The 16,832-nt window shown below is 45.6% G+C and overlaps 1 protein-coding gene across 1 annotated transcript; it reads right to left on the bottom strand.

Moving 5' to 3' along the window:
* Positions 1-15,072: 15,072 nt before the first annotated feature.
* Positions 15,073-16,629, bottom strand: LOC132459176 (uncharacterized). Its single transcript, XM_060053565.1, has 3 exons — positions 16,240-16,629; positions 16,048-16,147; positions 15,073-15,668 (listed from the first exon to the last, which is right to left on the bottom strand). Exons 1-3 carry the CDS (start codon positions 16,566-16,568, stop codon positions 15,141-15,143), a joined length of 957 nt encoding a protein of 318 aa, XP_059909548.1. The 5' UTR covers positions 16,569-16,629; the 3' UTR covers positions 15,073-15,140.
* Between the last annotated feature and the right edge of the window lie 203 nt (positions 16,630-16,832).

Below are 16,832 nucleotides of genomic sequence, written 5' to 3'. Positions count from 1 at the left end.
TGGGTCAGCAGGTGAGGGGTCGGCAACGGGAGAGCAGACAGGCAGGTGAGGGGCAGGAAACAGGGAAGCAGACAGGCCGGCAGGGACTCGACAACAGACGGGTGGTCAGACAGGCGAGGGGTCGGAAACAGGCAGGGTCAGCATTGTAAAAACAGTTCAGGAGTTGCGGGAAAGCTCTGTGAGTACGAGAGACGATCTGGCAGAGACTGAGCGGAGAGAGAGGATTTATATAGAAGGATCACAGGTGAAGCTGGTTGGGTTAATTAGGGGAGATCAGGGTCGCAGGCAGGTGAACGGGAAAACCAGGGGCGGACCATGACAGTTTAGGGCGGATGCAGAAATGCTCTCGTTCTCTAGCATTGTTAGCGTTGTAGCATCGTGAGTGAGAGATCTGAGCGAGCACAGTCGCATTGTTTACCGGCCAATCGAAGATATAGTTACCAACCCCCCCCCGACGATTCTCTATATGTGATCTTTGAATTTAACAATTATTATTTATATTATTATTTAAAATTTGTTTGACCCTTTTTATCCTAATAAAGAAAACCTTGTATATTAATTTAAAACCACCTTGTATATTAATTTAATTTTTGTCATAATTCATAATTACCACTCGAGACTAATGGTGTGTTCCTGAATCCTTGGACGCCAGCCTTCCGAGTTGCATTTTTGACATAATTTCTGGTCTCGGAGAATTTATAGCGTTCCTGTTCGTCTTTTTGATTGTGTCATGAAATTGGCTAGTCGTTGTTTTTTGTTAGCTACAACCTCTTTAGCAAACAATCCCGAAATCAAACAAAAAAACTTTACAATGCATTGCACAAGACCATGCAATGCATAAATTGGTGACCGGAATAAAGTAGCAATGTAATCAAGTGTGTAAGAGCATTTAAAATAGACATTAAAATGACCAACACGGTACAAATACAATGAAAATAAATCTCTTCACGGGCGCAGCCATTTTTGTTGAGAGTGCCATCACTGCTCTCGGTTTACTCTCAGAATTCCGAGAGATGAAGACAAAAAAGAGAGCGTGCCTCCGAGAAATGCCGCAAGAAAGCTGGGAGATTTCTGGCTTCCGACTTGAAAGGCTGGCGTCTGAGGATTCAGGAACACACCATAACATGAGAAGAAATGAACGAAGCCGTGCCAAAACAACATTTGTTTCACTACGACTCCTTTCAGCTGCCCGACCCTCCTTCTCCTGCAAACAACGGCTAATAATGCTTTGAATGATATCCAGAATTTTTTGCGGAGACACATTACGGTTCTCCACTTGTATTGGAGTGAACGGGGATATCTACTTCTGGGACTCCATAAATCGAGGGACCCTTCAACAGCCCGCTACCACAGCTTCAATACCAGGCTTGACCGCTGAACATTGGTGGATTGTGGAAGTATAAGTGGGGAGCAGGAATGTGTCTCCGCAAAAGATGTCTGGGTATCAATCCAAGGCTCATAATTATCTTCATACCATGTACTCATAAGTTCTTAAAGGAGTACAGATCTGAAAATGTGCACTGTTAAAGGTATCCACCTAATGATAGCCGTATGGTAGTTAAACAATAACAAAATGGTAATATAGGCAAAATGGGTTGAGACTGTGGACGTTTGGCTTTTCTATGAAAAGTAAAAAAAAATTGAGCCGAAGACCAAAAGATGCATTTGATTTTAGAGATTAAGGCGAGACACGGCAGGTGAATAGGATTTTTTTTTTACTTACAGATATCTTTATGAAACTTTATCGGTTGATTAGCCACATGATTAGAAGAAGAAAATGCATTGGAAGTTTTCTGTAATTGTATGTTAAGATATACTAATTAGGCTATATCTAATAATATATGCACAAATGTGCATATATTTTTAAACAAAGAATCGGACCATTGGAAAAAGCCAGGCTCAAAATTATTTATTCATGTTGTTACTATACTAAATAGAAAAATATTTAGAAAGGGGATTATGGATATCTCCTTTCGTTATCCAGTTAATCAGAAAATACTGCCAATGCCTTAAAAAAATGTATCGCCGCCCTATTTTTGAGAGCAGGAAGCTTGAGAGCATACCACGTGATGCATTCGAACTAATCGTCTTGTCGGAAATCGAGTCCAGCCAATCAGATATCAGTTTTACGTTGTGCAGCTGATCGAGTGCTTTCCAACGATACCACGGAACACATATGACAGAGACCGGCTGTAATTTGAAACGGTGCGTTCATAAAGCTAACTTTTGGTGAACACCTAAATGTTTTGTTTTGACTGCTTTTTTTCTTTTGTGTGAAACATTACATGTTAATGGTGCATAATAGCCCAAAATATCAAAATTGACCAGTGACTGAAAAATCGATGATTTAGCCTGCCGTGTCTCGCCTTAATATGATGAAAGAATTTTGAGTCCAGTACAATCTCGTAAGGAGAAATAAGGCAATTTTTTTTTTTAAAACAGCGCCATCTTTGGGTGCAGTACCACGATTTGGGTTTATTAGTAGTAGGGGGTATTGGTATCCACCTAATAATAGTTGTATGTTTTTTTATACAATAACAAAATAGTCATATAATGAATATGGGCTAATTGCTCCAAATTTATTGGCCAATATTTCTCAAATGGAACTAAGTAAAACAAATTCTGTTCGATGATTTTTGTGAGGCTTGGTCTAAAGATTTTATGTGGCGATTTTGGTGAATTTTTGATTATTTTTGTAGCCTGGGAATCATTTTATCATGTCGTCGCTGTCCGATGAAACTCGCGTACATCCAAAACGGTTACTTTTCAGGAAATGAAAAAAACACCCTAATTTCAAAGCAGTTGAACGTAGCGTTGTCATACTTGGTACGTCGTCTTTAAATGGGGCCTGCCTGTAATTCCGACACCTCATTGTTCCGACGTCTCAATGGTCCGAAAAATCCCATTAGATCGACATGCCACTATGCCGACGGTTCAATGTTCCGAAAACGGAACCCATTGGTCCGAAGGTCCGTTTGTCTGACTTTTCAAAAAGGAGGCGCATTAGGCCGACGGTTCAATATGCCGAATAGGCCTACATATAAGGAGTGTTATACCTCGCTCTCGCTCTCGCTCTCTCTCACTCTCTCTCCAAAATACAACATAGGCCTACATATCACGTTCACGATGAATATTGGAGAGAAAAGTGACAACGCTTCACTTCATTTCGACAGGGTGTTTCAGCCCCATGGACCTAGAGCGTAGGTCTAATTCTCAACACGGGCACACACACACACACACACACACACACACACACACACACACACACACACACACACACACACACACACACACACACACACACACACACACACACACACGCACACACGCACACACACAACGGGAAGAGTATTAGACCTTGTATAACATGCGCTTCATAAATTCACCTCTTGTGACCGTTCAAGCCCACAGCAACAGTCTGGCTTGGTGAAGATCACTGCTGGAACTTAGCCTATCGTCTTCTATTTTTGGTTTCATAATCACACATGTGGAATTGCGCCTTTGCCTATTCGGCGTATTGAACCGTCGGCCTAATGCGCCTCCTTTTTGAAAAGTCTGACAAACGGACCTTCGGACCAATGGGTTCCGTTTTCGGAACATTGAACCGTCGGCATAGTGGCATGTCGATTTAATGGGAAATATTTCGGACCATTGAGACGTCGGAACAATGAGGCGTCGGAATTATGGCATGGCACCAGGGCCGACGGACTGCAGAGAAAAGTGAGGCAGTTGTGGGGGGGCCCAAGGCAGAGGGGGGGCCCATGGCAATAAAAATAATGCGTTTTTTTGGCCTATTCTTTTCAATGGGCCTGCGTCCACGTCACGTGACTGTCATGGCTGCTCTGGTGGTTGCCATCGACTGCCCCCCATATCTTTCAATTTTACACAGTTTAGACTTGTAATTAATAAGCTGCTTTTGAAATCGACTTGACTTATTTTTTTTAATCACTGTCTGGTGGCTAGTTATATCACTCTGAGAGATGCGCACGGACATATTTGGTAGTGACACAGCCTATAACCTATTTGTGAAAACAGAACATCAAGCTCATGGATTGAACGAGGCAGGGTTATTTGAAATAATTCATTAAGGTATCATGTGTGAGAGGTCATTCCTCCCCCTGAGTGTATTGACTATTTCTGGTTATTGAAATGCTCATTGCAAGCTTCCTATTCATGTCTAGTGTATCCCTACTGTCCACAAGCACCCCCCCCCCTGCCATATGGATATGGAGAATTGTTGCCATGCCCCGGTGGTGGTGGTGTCATATCTATGAAAGAGGGCATTCAAATCCTACAATGATCAATTAGGAGGCCGAAGCCCTAAAGGAAGTGATCAAATAGGTAACTTCTGAGTTAAGGACAATCACAAGTAAGCTATAGACCTGGGGTCTCTTTTATATCAACGGGGGTCTCAAAGGATGCATACAATCATCAATTTAGGGATTCCAGCCCTACAAGAAATCCCTCAGCAAGTGGTTCATCTCGTTTCACCTCACCCAGCGGCTCCCTTGCAAGATTTTGGCCTGAAGTTCTTCCCAGACCTACACCCTTGCCATTCAACATTCATATCTGAGAATCAGGTTTAATCTTTTTAATAATGACAAAAAGTTACGAGAGAAATTCACATTCACTTTTTGATATCTCATAAGGGGCGTGGTTTTGACCTTTTGACCCCAGACTTAAAAATCTTGTCCACAGGCCAGCTGTATCTACACACCTTAAGGCACAAATTTACATCCCCATCCCACCAAAAATGGGGACCAGAAACGAACCTATCTTATGCACATTTACCTTGCTGTTGAAGGTCACGCACCTTTCCCCACGTTTTCAAGATAGCTAGAGATGCCAAGCTCTTACAGATAGAAAGTTTTCCAAAATGGACCCATTTTTGGACCAAGCGTCTCAGAAGTGATGCCTGCAAGACCTAAAGGATCAGAATGTGGTTGAAAGACAGTTTTTGAAGGTCCTACCGCCCTGAAACTTGACTACCTTATTCTAGGGCGTAACTGAGACCCCCACACCGAAACTTTCTGTGGGTCTGAGGTTTTGGGTTAGGGTCTCTGTATATAATAAATAAATAAATAAATATCTATATATAAAAAAATGAATTCATATCTATAAATATGTATCTGTAATTATATATATATATATATATATATATATATATATATATATTGTGGCGACTCCTACCCCCCGGGGAGTCTGGGTATTCATGTTGTTTGGGGAAAAGGGGTTTTATTGTCTTTTCGTGTTGGGGTTAACGGGTTTGGGCTGTGTGCTCGGCAGAATGTAGTTGTGTGTTGTGGGGTATTGTTTATTGTGTGAAGTGTTGCCGCCATCGTTACCGAGACTTGCATGTCCGTTGGTTGGGTGTGCGGTGCGCTGTGTGTTGTGTGTTTGTTTAAATAAATGCAGCTCTCGGGGTCGTGCGGTGTATCGTGGCACGAGAGTTGCGTTAACGTTTAACCTGGGCTCCCGTCTCGTCCTTCCCGCACTGCTCGCCACAATATATATATATATATATACATATTTATACATAGGCCTATATATTTATTTATTTTGTTGCTTCGAGGTGGTCAGGTGGTCTCCGTATATAAATAAATGAATAAATATAAATAAATAAATAGCTATGTAGCCTATATACCTATTTACATACATACATATTTATCTATATTTATTTATTATATACGGAGACCACCAGACCTCCTCGAAGCAACGAAAGTGGTCTGATAAATTCAAGAAGGGCCGGCGAGAATAGGTATATAGTGCCATACCGTCAATATAAATGTCCTTAATTTCCGAGAGGATGGTCAATGGTCAGATACAGATCTCGTTATAACAATAATTTATATCGATGTAACGAGAAAGGATGTATTGATAACGCCAAGAAAATAAAGGCTAGGCCTACATGGTTAATTTAAATGATTTCAAATGAGTTGAACATGAAGGTATTTACTGTCCACAGAAATAAGTCTGTCCCCATCCAAAACGTCATGTCGACATTGTGCTACTTTGCAGTTCCCATAAAGAACTTCCCGCCATTCACCTGTAACGTCACAACCCGATTCCTCCACGTCCATTCGTGTTTGGAACTGGATGGTGACAGGGATGAACCGCGCAGGTCGTAAAGCCACTTTAGACGGAGAGGACTAGCCTCTTTACCTTCTGGGAGATGGCATCTGTGACCTGTTGGTGCCGGCTGGCTGTGATTTCTCAGACCAAAGACAACGGTAGTGAAGGTACATCCCCTCCAGGGATTAATGACTCCTCGTGAGGTAGAGATGTTTACCGCTGGCTCTGCAGCACTCCTCCAGAAGCAATAAGGGTCTGTCACTGAAACAATAACGCAGTCTGAAAAGTGTCCATAAATCAGAGCTCCTTCTGCTAACCAGAGCTTTAATCAACGTTTATGACATCCCTTTGTCTCTTTATTGCCGATATATTTCTCAACCGGGACGCGACTATTAGAGGTGTAAAGAGTCGATACATTGTGGGGCAATGACCCCCACTAAAGCGGAGTTGATCTATATTATGCTAAAGCTTTTAGGCTACTCTACCATCTAGCCCTTTTTCTGAGCAATTGAAAAAATGGGGAGCTGTTGCGTAATTCCACTACTGGTTGGAGTAGTTATAAAATGAGCCAGAGGCCAAAACATGTATTTCACAAGCCCCTTAAGGATAGTTTTAGCTTTTGTGTATGTATGTGTCCTATACCTCCTGGACATGTCAAGAGAGCTCTAGGTACATGGCCACAATCTGTTGTTAGGTTGAGCAAACTGAATGACATGCGACCAATCCAAAGACTGTGAAATATTACAATACTTCTAACTTTATACGAATTCACAAAAAGATACACAATAAATCAATTATTTTTTGATTATTTGAATCATGTTTTACATTATACACACACACACAAATGACAAATATCGTATTTCTCATATGATTATTTTAATCAGTCCAATGGTCTTGGTCTTTACATTAAGAATAGGAAACAAAGAAAATAATTTACATGTGACGTTGCTTGGTAATCAGTGAAAAGAGATTTTAGCAGAATAGATACTGTCCACATTGAGATTGTTAAACAACCTATTCCGTAATCGCTGGTACAGAGTATCACACGTTTAACTACTATTACCCCATCTTATTTGACTGGCCTTTAATGAATGAATGAATGGAAAGTAATGCGCAACTTTCACTCATTAATAAATAAAAGTAAAAAATAAAAAAATAAAAATACAATTCAACCAGTTAACTAGCCTATTGTAATGGGGTGTGTTGCAATGCTTTTGCCATATTATCCCACACTGCTCCCAGCATCCTTGGAAAAATGGGTTTGCCATTACTGGTGTGCCTTGATGAAGGGCTGGGCCCAGCAAAGTCCCATTACAGCACCACCAGGCCTAGACCCAAGACTTCTCCGCTGCCAAATACACGTGAAGAGAGAGAGAGTAACGGCATACAGGCAACGTTTGATGGATTGGTGGAAAAATCTAAAGGTTATAGGAATAGGCAATGACATCTTTGGGAACACATTTCCCGTTTCATCATCTGCCTGTGTCCGATGATTTAACCTTTATAATTTGGAACAATGGAGGTAGGGTATTTGTATTATCATCATCCTTCTCATCGTTTACACCACCACCATCATCATCATCATCATCATCATCATCATCATCATCATCATCATCATCATCATCACACAAACAAAAATGATGAACAGCTTTATATGAGTTTTTTCTTCCACAACTGATTTGAACACTCAAAGTAGCATATCACATCTATGGAAGTTGATTGAGTTGAATAATGTCGTGACATGAATCAACCCCTGGTCTACTTGCGTTGCTTTACGGATGAATGATACTCATGCTAATTTTTGTGTTAAGTTTGTGGATATCCTACTGTTCCAAAGTAATTTACTGATGTGTTGAAAAACACTGCCACTCTGTGGCGACATCGTGTACAACAACACGATGTGGGTCGATATAAATGGATGTCTTCTTTATATTTCTCAGCATCAGCGGCGCTCATTTTTCACACTGCACTAGGTATAATAGGGGTTGACACTTCCGTAAGTCGTGAGCTTTGATAGGCCTATGGCAATTCACAATTGACAATGTGCATGGTGTCAATAACACACACACACACACACACACACACACACACACACACACACACACACACACACACACACACACACACACACACACACACACACACACACACACACACACACACACACACACACACACACACTGTGGCAACCCGGCCCGGGCCAATTAAGGACATGCAGCTCACCTGAGGAACAGGTGGAGAAGCAGGGCTTAAATAGCCTGCTTCTCCACTCATTCGGGGCTCTCCCAGCCCTGGAGCTCCTTACGGAGAGACCGGTCCTCGTGGGTGACGGGATTCCACCCACGAAGGATGGGACCCTTGATTCCTCCCAGGTTTTTCGTCATTTTGTTTTTTCCGAGACTTTGTGTTATGCTAAGGATTAAACATGCCTTTTGGGATTTTTCCCCTCAAAGTTGTGTCCTGTTTGGGAGGAGGTGGTTCGCTCACCGTGCTGGGTTGACACACACACACACACACACACACACACACACACACACACACACACACACACACACACACACACACACACACACACACACACCGCCCCCAAAGGCGAGAAAGCTACCGCGAGCACCACCTCTGGGCTGGGAGGCTGGGTTTTGTAACAGGTTAGTGTAGCGGAACATTCAAGCTGTTTACCTATGCCATTTTGGGTGCTGCCCGAGCTGACCATTGAACTGGTCTTTCTGCAGGAATGAGATAAGAAAGTGGTAACTCCAAAATAGCAGAACATCTAAATTCGATCAGACAATACTTTGATTATTTTTACAAATGGATCTAGAGATCCAGTTAGTGGGAAGAGCTGGGTTTGGGATGTATGTGGAGCAGCTGAAGATTGGCCAGCACATCTCTAATACAAGCTCTTTTTTTCACATCGGAGTTCGTTTTTTTTTTTGCAAAACACATTTTGCAAAACTTGGCTCATTGTGTCAAAACTCAACATGCAAGCAAATGAGACACATGACTGAGAATAGTGGCGGACTCAGACTGTTTGAAGGGCAGGGGCGAAAAAATAAAAGGGGCACATTCTGGACAACATGGGGGCCCCACCAGCGGACACAGTGGCTTTTCGTACTTGATGGTGTTTTGTTCCCCTAACGGAGCCTTAAAGGCAGCGCTGCCTGGAAGGTCCTATCCCCTAACCTTAGCAAGCGCTGCCTTGAAGGTCACATTCAGGGCACTTGTTACATCTCCATGTAGCACTTAAAAGAATAGTTGGGCTCATAATTTAAACGGGGGGTCTGGGGGTCTTCCTCCAGAAAAAATTTGCTTCAAAGACACTGTTTTCCCTTATTCTAGCGACTTTATAAACACCAAAATGAGTTCACATCATTGTGCACTTTCACATTTTAGCCAAAGAAAGGAGGATGCCTTACTGCTTTCATCTTTACTAACATTTAAGTAAAAATTAGACTGGAGAAAATTCAATGTGCCGCTACCATACAGTCTTTGACCGCTGACAGCCAGCTACGGAAACATTTAAGGAAGTTTTCCTTCATGTTGAGGTGATAGCTGACCATTATCGTCTCTCTTGCATGAAATGACCTACACTTGAATGATCTTCAACGCTCAAAAAATGTATATACATTTTAAACGGATTATGCAAACTTGGCATCTAATTGCGCTTTTCCACTATGGGTACTGACATACTCTTAATCCGCTTTTTGCTTTGTTATCCAGTGGAGATTTAAGTACCACTCGATGTAGCTGTTTGTCATGGCGACACCATATGAAAGCAACGCCTCACATTCCCCGTTCGTCAGCTACCAAAGAGAGGAACGTCTGCACCTCAATAGCTAACCAAAACATGTTTTTTTCGGTTTGCCATATTCTTGCTCCAGAGGGCACATCATCATCATCAGGGGCAACCTAGGGCACTCATTACTTTTTGTTCACGTGTAAAGGGCAGCCAATAAGGCACTTTCTCTCATTTTCACCACCATAGAGGGCACTTTAGCACACTTTTTCAAACATGGGGGCACCAGACGGGCAGAAGAGCACTAGAAGGGCACTATAAGGGCACTAGAAGGGCACTAGAAGGGCACTGGAAGGGCACTAGAAGGACCAGACGGGCAGAAGGGCACTATCAGGGTACTAGAAGGGCACTAGAAGGACCAAACGGGCAGAAGGGCACTATCAGGGTACTAGAAGGACACTAGAAGGGAACTGGAAGGGCACTAGAAGGACCAGACGGGCAGAAGGGCCCTATCAGGGTACTAGAAGGGCACCAGATGGGCAGAAGTGCACTTGAAGGACCAGAAGGGGACTATCAGGGTACTAGAAGGACCAGACAGGCAGAAGAGGACTATAAGGGCACCAGACGGGCAGAAGGGCACTATCAGGGTACTAAAGGGGGCACTAAAAGGGCACCAGACGGGCAGAAGGGGACTATAAGGGCACTCATTAAGGCACGTCATTGAATTTTCTTGTTCTAGAGGGCACATCATCATAATTTATTGCATGAAGGAGCACCCTAGAGGGCACCTAATCATGTTTTGCACGTGAAAAGGGCAGCCAATAAGGCATTTCCTCTCGTTTTCGGCACTCTTGAAGGGCACTTTAGCGCGCTTTTTCAACCATTGAGCCACGTGGCACAATGGTTGAGCCATGCCTCCCCCCCTGAGTCCGCCACTGACTGAGAAATATATTCACATCTATGTCAAATTGAAACTCTTCTATCGAAACCTAACAATCCTTTGATAAAATGTCACTATGATGATAAAATGATACACACTTGTATCATATGAAAACACTTTCAGATCAGCAGCAACACACTAGTCGGGTTTAGAAATGGCGAGTATAATTTCAAATTGTTCATGGTTGGTGTACCAGTTCCGGAACAAAACAGCCCGAAGGAAACACACATTATCCCAGACAACAAACCTCGGCCGCACTGATCTGTCCAGTTCAGCTGCATCATGAAGTGCATCACGCTGGATCCAAGATGGCGCGGACCGCTCCCGCAGCTGTCAAGCCGGCTCCGCTAAATCTATGTTATTTGTTTGTATTCTGGGTGATAACACTGGATATTTTTGCTAATACAGCACTGGGTATAATCACATACAACTCCCAGGCACTCATCGACATCGGATTATCAACTCACTTTATACGTAACCACTAATCTGATGTTTGGGCTCGCTCGCTCCGGGCTGAGATCCTGAGGAGTGCAGCTCAACAACCTCGGAGAAGATCCAGAGGGAAACGCGTAGGGGTGAAGCATGCCCTGAGGGCCCGCGTACACAAGCCACCCTTGCCAAGTATCATGGTTGCCAATGTCCAGTCCTTGAACGATGAGAAAGTGGATGATCTCCGTTTGCGTTGTGCATTTGAACGAGACATAAGGAACTGTAACATCTTCCTCTTCACTGAAACCTGGCTTAATCCGTCCAAAGCAGACCATTCCATAAAACCGATGGAGAATCTCTCAGTTTACCGGTCTGACAGAACTTTTGAGGAGTCCAAGAAGGAGATCGGAGGTGGCGTAGCCGTCATGGTAAATGAGGGCTGGTGTCACAGCGGAAACATCACCGTGCTGCGGCGCTTTGGCTCCCCTGAGGTGGAAATCCTGGCATTAAAATGTCGGCCTCACTATCTTCCACGCAAATTTACATCTGTGGTAATCGTCGCAGTGTACATTCCTCCCCAGGCATGTACCAAAACAGCTCTAACAGTGCTTCACGATGCACTGAACAGCTACCAGGCTAGCGATCCAATGGCCGCGCTAGCGGTTGCTGGCGATTTCAACAAGGCGAATTTGAAGAAAGTGATGCCAAACCTTTATCAACACATTGACTGTGCTACGAGAGGGTCAAGAACACTGGATCATTGTTATACTCCGTTTAAGGGTGGATACAAGGCCCAGTCTCTTGCTCCTGTAGGGAAAAGCAACCATGCTGCTGTCTTCCTCTGGCCATCGTATGTCAACAAACTACGAAGGGAACCCCCGATGACGAGACAGGTTGTGGCATCCCGCCACGTGGTCCCCGGCCTGGACGGGCCCGGGGTACCGTAGAGGACGGGGTGTACCACCCCCACCCACCAGCCGGCGAGAGAGAGCAGCCCTTTCGGCACCCCAATCAGGGTGATTGGGGGACACCTGGCCGAAAGCACGGGGGCCATTTTAAAAGGAGGCACAGCACAGCACAGCACGGGTCGGGAGCAGGAAGGAAGGGCTCGTGGCAAGGAGAGAGCCTAGAGGCCCACGGAGGCCCTAGAGACCGCGACCGCGACTCCTTCGTTGTTTTGATTGAAGTGGATTGTTAATAAATGCCTGCAATGGCTTATCCAGCACACCAAAGTGTCGTTTGTCCGTGGAACCCGGCTCATTTGGGTAGCGGGTTACCACACTTGGTGGAGGATGCGGGCACGAAGATCCCACTACGACCCCCCGCAAGAGATGCTGCTGCCGCCGCAAGAGACGCTGCTGCCGCCGCAAGAGACGCTGCTGCCGCCGCAAGAGACGCCGCCGCCGCCGCAAGGGACGCTGCCACCACCGCAAGGGACGCCGCCGCCGCCGCAAGGGACGTCGCCGCCGCCGCAAGGGACGTCGCCGCCGCCGCAAGGGACGCCGCCGCCGCCGCAAGGGACACCGCCGCCGCAGCGGGAGAGAAGGCCGCAGCGCGAGGCCGGGACAGGGCTGCGCCGCCGGCCGGCGCGGACGTGGGGACGGGTCGGCCCTGTATGCTGGCGACCTGCTGGGCGCAGGGGACATCTGGTAGTCCGACCATCCCGGCGAGGGTTATGAACCAGGACACGCAGGCCATGGTGGACACCGGCAGCGTGGTCACCCTCCTCCGCCCCGACTTGGCGGGAGGGAGGGAGGGGAAACCCATCGAGGTGGCCTGCGTGCACGGGGACATACGGTCCAATAAGACCTGCCATGTGGTCGTACGGACACCACAAGGGGTGTTTACGGCACGGGCGGGGATTGTACCCAACCTCCCCGTGCCGCTCCTAATCGGGAGGGATTGCCCGATATTTCGCCGGCTTTGGGACCCGGCACTAGAGTCCCGGGGCAGGAGAGATGCGGTCGCCGCCGCGGCAGGAGAGGCAGCCGCCGCCGGCGCAGCGGGAGACGAGGCGGCGGGAGACGAGGCGGCGGGAGACGAGGCGGCGGGAGACGAGGTAGCCGGAGACGACGCTGCCGGAGACGACGCTGCCGGAGACGACGCTGCCGGAGGCGACGCTGCAGGAGACGACGCTGCCGGAGACGACGCAGCCGGCGCCGCAGGAGACACCCGGCCCCGGCGAGATACCATCCTGGGCGGGTCCCTCGGCTACCTGGGGCTTGGTCAAAGGGTGGAGGAGTGTGGCATCCCGCCACGTGGTCCCCGGCCTGGACGGGCCCGGGGTACCGTAGAGGACGGGGTGTACCACCCCCACCCACCAGCCGGCGAGAGAGCAGCCCTTTCGGCACCCCAATCAGGGTGATTGGGGGACACCTGGCCGAAAGCACGGGGGCCATTTTAAAAGGAGGCACAGCACAGCACAGCACGGGTCGGGAGCAGGAAGGAAGGGCTCGTGGCAAGGAGAGAGCCTAGAGGCCCACGGAGGCCCTAGAGACCGCGACCGCGACTCCTTCGTTGTTTTGATTGAAGTGGATTGTTAATAAATGCCTGCAATGGCTTATCCAGCACACCAAAGTGTCGTTTGTCCGTGGAACCCGGCTCATTTGGGTAGCGGGTTACCACAAGGTGCGTCGGTGGACGGACCAATCAGAGGACAGCATGTGAGTAGCACTACATGAAGCACTTTGGGGTACGTACAAGAACTGCACTGTAGATATTAACACTGACATTACAGTTATTTTCAATTGCTTGAACACTATAGACACATGCTTAGACCAAAGCAACACAACTTGAAGTTTTTGTTTCTATACCTTAAACACATGTAACCATTCCTTAAACACAAGTGCTGCTTTGCACTTTAGTTGCAATTGTGCAACACACTTGCTCCTTTCTGCAACACACTTGCTCCTGCACACTACACAGTATTTCATACATAAGACACTTAATTCAAAAATGAGGTTTCATTGTACCATTGGGAAAACACATCTATTCAAAATCCTAAACACATTGGTTAATTGAGAATACTTACTTACACACCTTAAAACACTTTCTTCCAAAACTGAACACCAATCAGCCAGCTGCAAAAAGGCCTCAGTTAAGCCATTTTGAGAACTTTGCGAGCATGGATGCAGCAAGAGCAAGAGGCAGAGGTAGAGGAGGTAGAGGAGGAAGAGACATAGAGGAGGACGTGGTGGAAGAGGCCGTGCACGGAACATTATTTCGTATGGCATAAGAGCAACTCTGGTGGACCATGTCATAAACCATGGCCTGACTATTAGGGAAGCTGGGCAGAGAGTCCACCCTAATCTAAGCCGTTTCACAGTTTCATCCATAATAAGGACATTCCGACTGGAAAACAGGTATGTCTTCAACTCTCTACTTTCTACTATACTCAGACTGTATCTAGAGTATTTGCAGTACTGTACCATATCACATGTACTGTATTGCAGGGTGGCTAATGCTCCTTTTTGAACGAAAGTGGTAGTTTTGTGATTACCTACATTGAGATGTTTCAGTACTTTCTATGGTATATATAGTAAAGTACAGTATATACAGTACTGTAAAAAAAGAAGCAAACCAATGCAGTAACATTTCGTGGTTGCTTTTTTCTATAGAATGACTAGAAGACCTTCTGGGGGCGGACGCCAACGCCTGTTCACCCAACAGCAGGAACTTGCCATTGTGGACCTGATCCGAGCAAACAATGCAATCCGTCTCAACAAGCTACAGCAAGATAGAGAAGTATTCAATAACATAGAGCGAGTGAGCATTTCCACTATCAGACGCATCTTGGTAAAGCACCAAATTACCATGAAGCAATTGTACAGGGTCCCATTTGAGAGAAACAGTGTCAGGGTCAAAGGACTTCGACGTGAATATGTACAGGTAAGCAGTGGCGGCTGGTGCTAAAAAAATCTGGGGGGGCGCACTGGCGGGCGGGGATTACAACACAACAATAAACTACTTGAACATAAATTTTGCTCTCCTCTCCTTCAGGCCAGCAAATTTTTCAATGACTTTCTGATTGAAATCTGTCATTTCACAAACAAGTCTCTTTTCCATGGAGAGCATGGCCAGTGCATTCAGCCTCTCCTGGGTCATGGTGTTTCTGAGGAAGGTTTTCACTCTTTTCAAGGTTGAGAAGCACCTCTCTGCTTCAGCTGTGGTCATGGGTGTGGTGATGAGGATCTTTAAGAGAGTGACAGTTTCTGAAAAGACATCTTCAAGATTGTTTTCCATGAACAGCTGGAACAGGTCCACTGCACCACAACAGGCTCTGAACTCTACTTTGCTGTAGATGAGACTGAGCTCTGTCTTCAGTTTGCTTCCATTCAGCATTTTGTAGGCCTTCAGCGTGCTTTGTAGTGTCTCTTCAGGAAATGCCCCCTGATGGTCCTCAAACCTGTCCCCCTGCAGCAAGGTTGCACAGACAAGATGGTCGGTGAAGGAGAAGCGCTCCCTGGTGTGTCCCAGAATGGTGTTGCAGATCTACAGAGAGAAGAATACAAAAATATAGAGAAAAAATAGATGTCTCTTTAACAATTTTTTTTTTTTTGCATTTGCTCCTCAGACAGTACACTGTTGGCTATATTTTGTGTACATATAGTTATGGCTCCCCTGGACCTATTTATTGCATATTTCAGCTTTTTTTATTGCTATTACTTATGTATTGGTGATAGTACTACTTTAAACAAATAGTTTAATTGTGATTAGGTGATAGGCTACATCTCTGCAACATGAGGCTACATCTCTGCAACATGACAATGACATATTTTAAATTGTATTTCAAAACACATTTCTCCTCTAACAAACATTACAACCTCAAATGAAACATGGACTATGACAGATTTCTACAACATAAACTCACCTCTTCTGCAACATTTTGACGATCCTCTGAACTGAGTACCCGACGCCTCTTTGATGTCAGAGAACCACTGCTTTGCTCACCCATGGAATGGCGAGAATTTCTGTGTGAGAAGTCATAATAATAATCAAAAAGGGGAAAAGAGATAATGTTGAAAAATGTGATGATCATATTACTGATAGGAATACTTATTACCTGATGATTTGTATGTCCTGTTCAAACTGCTGGATGCTCCCTTTGATGTGGACTGCATCTATGTTCTTCTTCTGGAGCTTGGCATAGAGGAGGTCCACATGTGGCATGATGTGGTGAAAAAGTTCCAGAAAGAACTTAAAATCCTGATGTTCCAGCAGCATGGCCATGCCTCCTGCCTCTCTCATGGTTTTGGGGTCAAAGTCACCCGAGTCGCGTATGTTCTCAAAACACTGAATGAGATCCTGTCTGTGCTCAAACACAGTGTTGACGGCTCGGCTGTGAAAGTTCCATCTGACATTGCTGGATGTTGGCAGTCTATGGGCCACCATTTTAGCAAGAACAGCTGTACGCTTGGGTGATCTGGAAAAAAAGCTGGCAAATCCACCCAGGTCAGAAACATTTTTTCTCACCTTGGAAATGTGAGAGGTGGCCTGTTGCATGATCAGGTTGAGTTGGTGTGCATAGCAGTGGATATAGTGGGCATTTGGGTACTCATCTTTGATTTTCCTCTGAACACCTGCATTGGCACCCCTCATCACACTGGCTCCATCATATGCCTGGCAGATTAGCTTGCTTTTCTGATCCTCAGGAAT

The sequence above is a fragment of the Gadus macrocephalus genome, chromosome 6, assembly GCF_031168955.1.
Source record: "Gadus macrocephalus chromosome 6, ASM3116895v1".
Taxonomy (NCBI): Eukaryota; Metazoa; Chordata; class Actinopteri; order Gadiformes; family Gadidae; genus Gadus; species Gadus macrocephalus.
Note: the sequence above shows the minus strand (reverse complement) of the source record. Positions and strands in the feature narration are given on the sequence as shown.

Bases quoted from the DNA above. Each gene is read 5' to 3' on its own strand.
- LOC132459176 (XM_060053565.1), bottom strand. From the start codon at position 16,568: ATGGTGGCCCATAGACTGCCAACATCCAGCAATGTCAGATGGAACTTT. The intron at 16,148-16,239 runs GTAATAAGTATT...CTTCTCACACAG, and splicing joins CAGGACATACAAATCATCAG to AAATTCTCGCCATTCCATGG. The intron at 15,669-16,047 runs GTGAGTTTATGT...TTCTCTCTGTAG, and splicing joins GTCAAAATGTTGCAGAAGAG to ATCTGCAACACCATTCTGGG.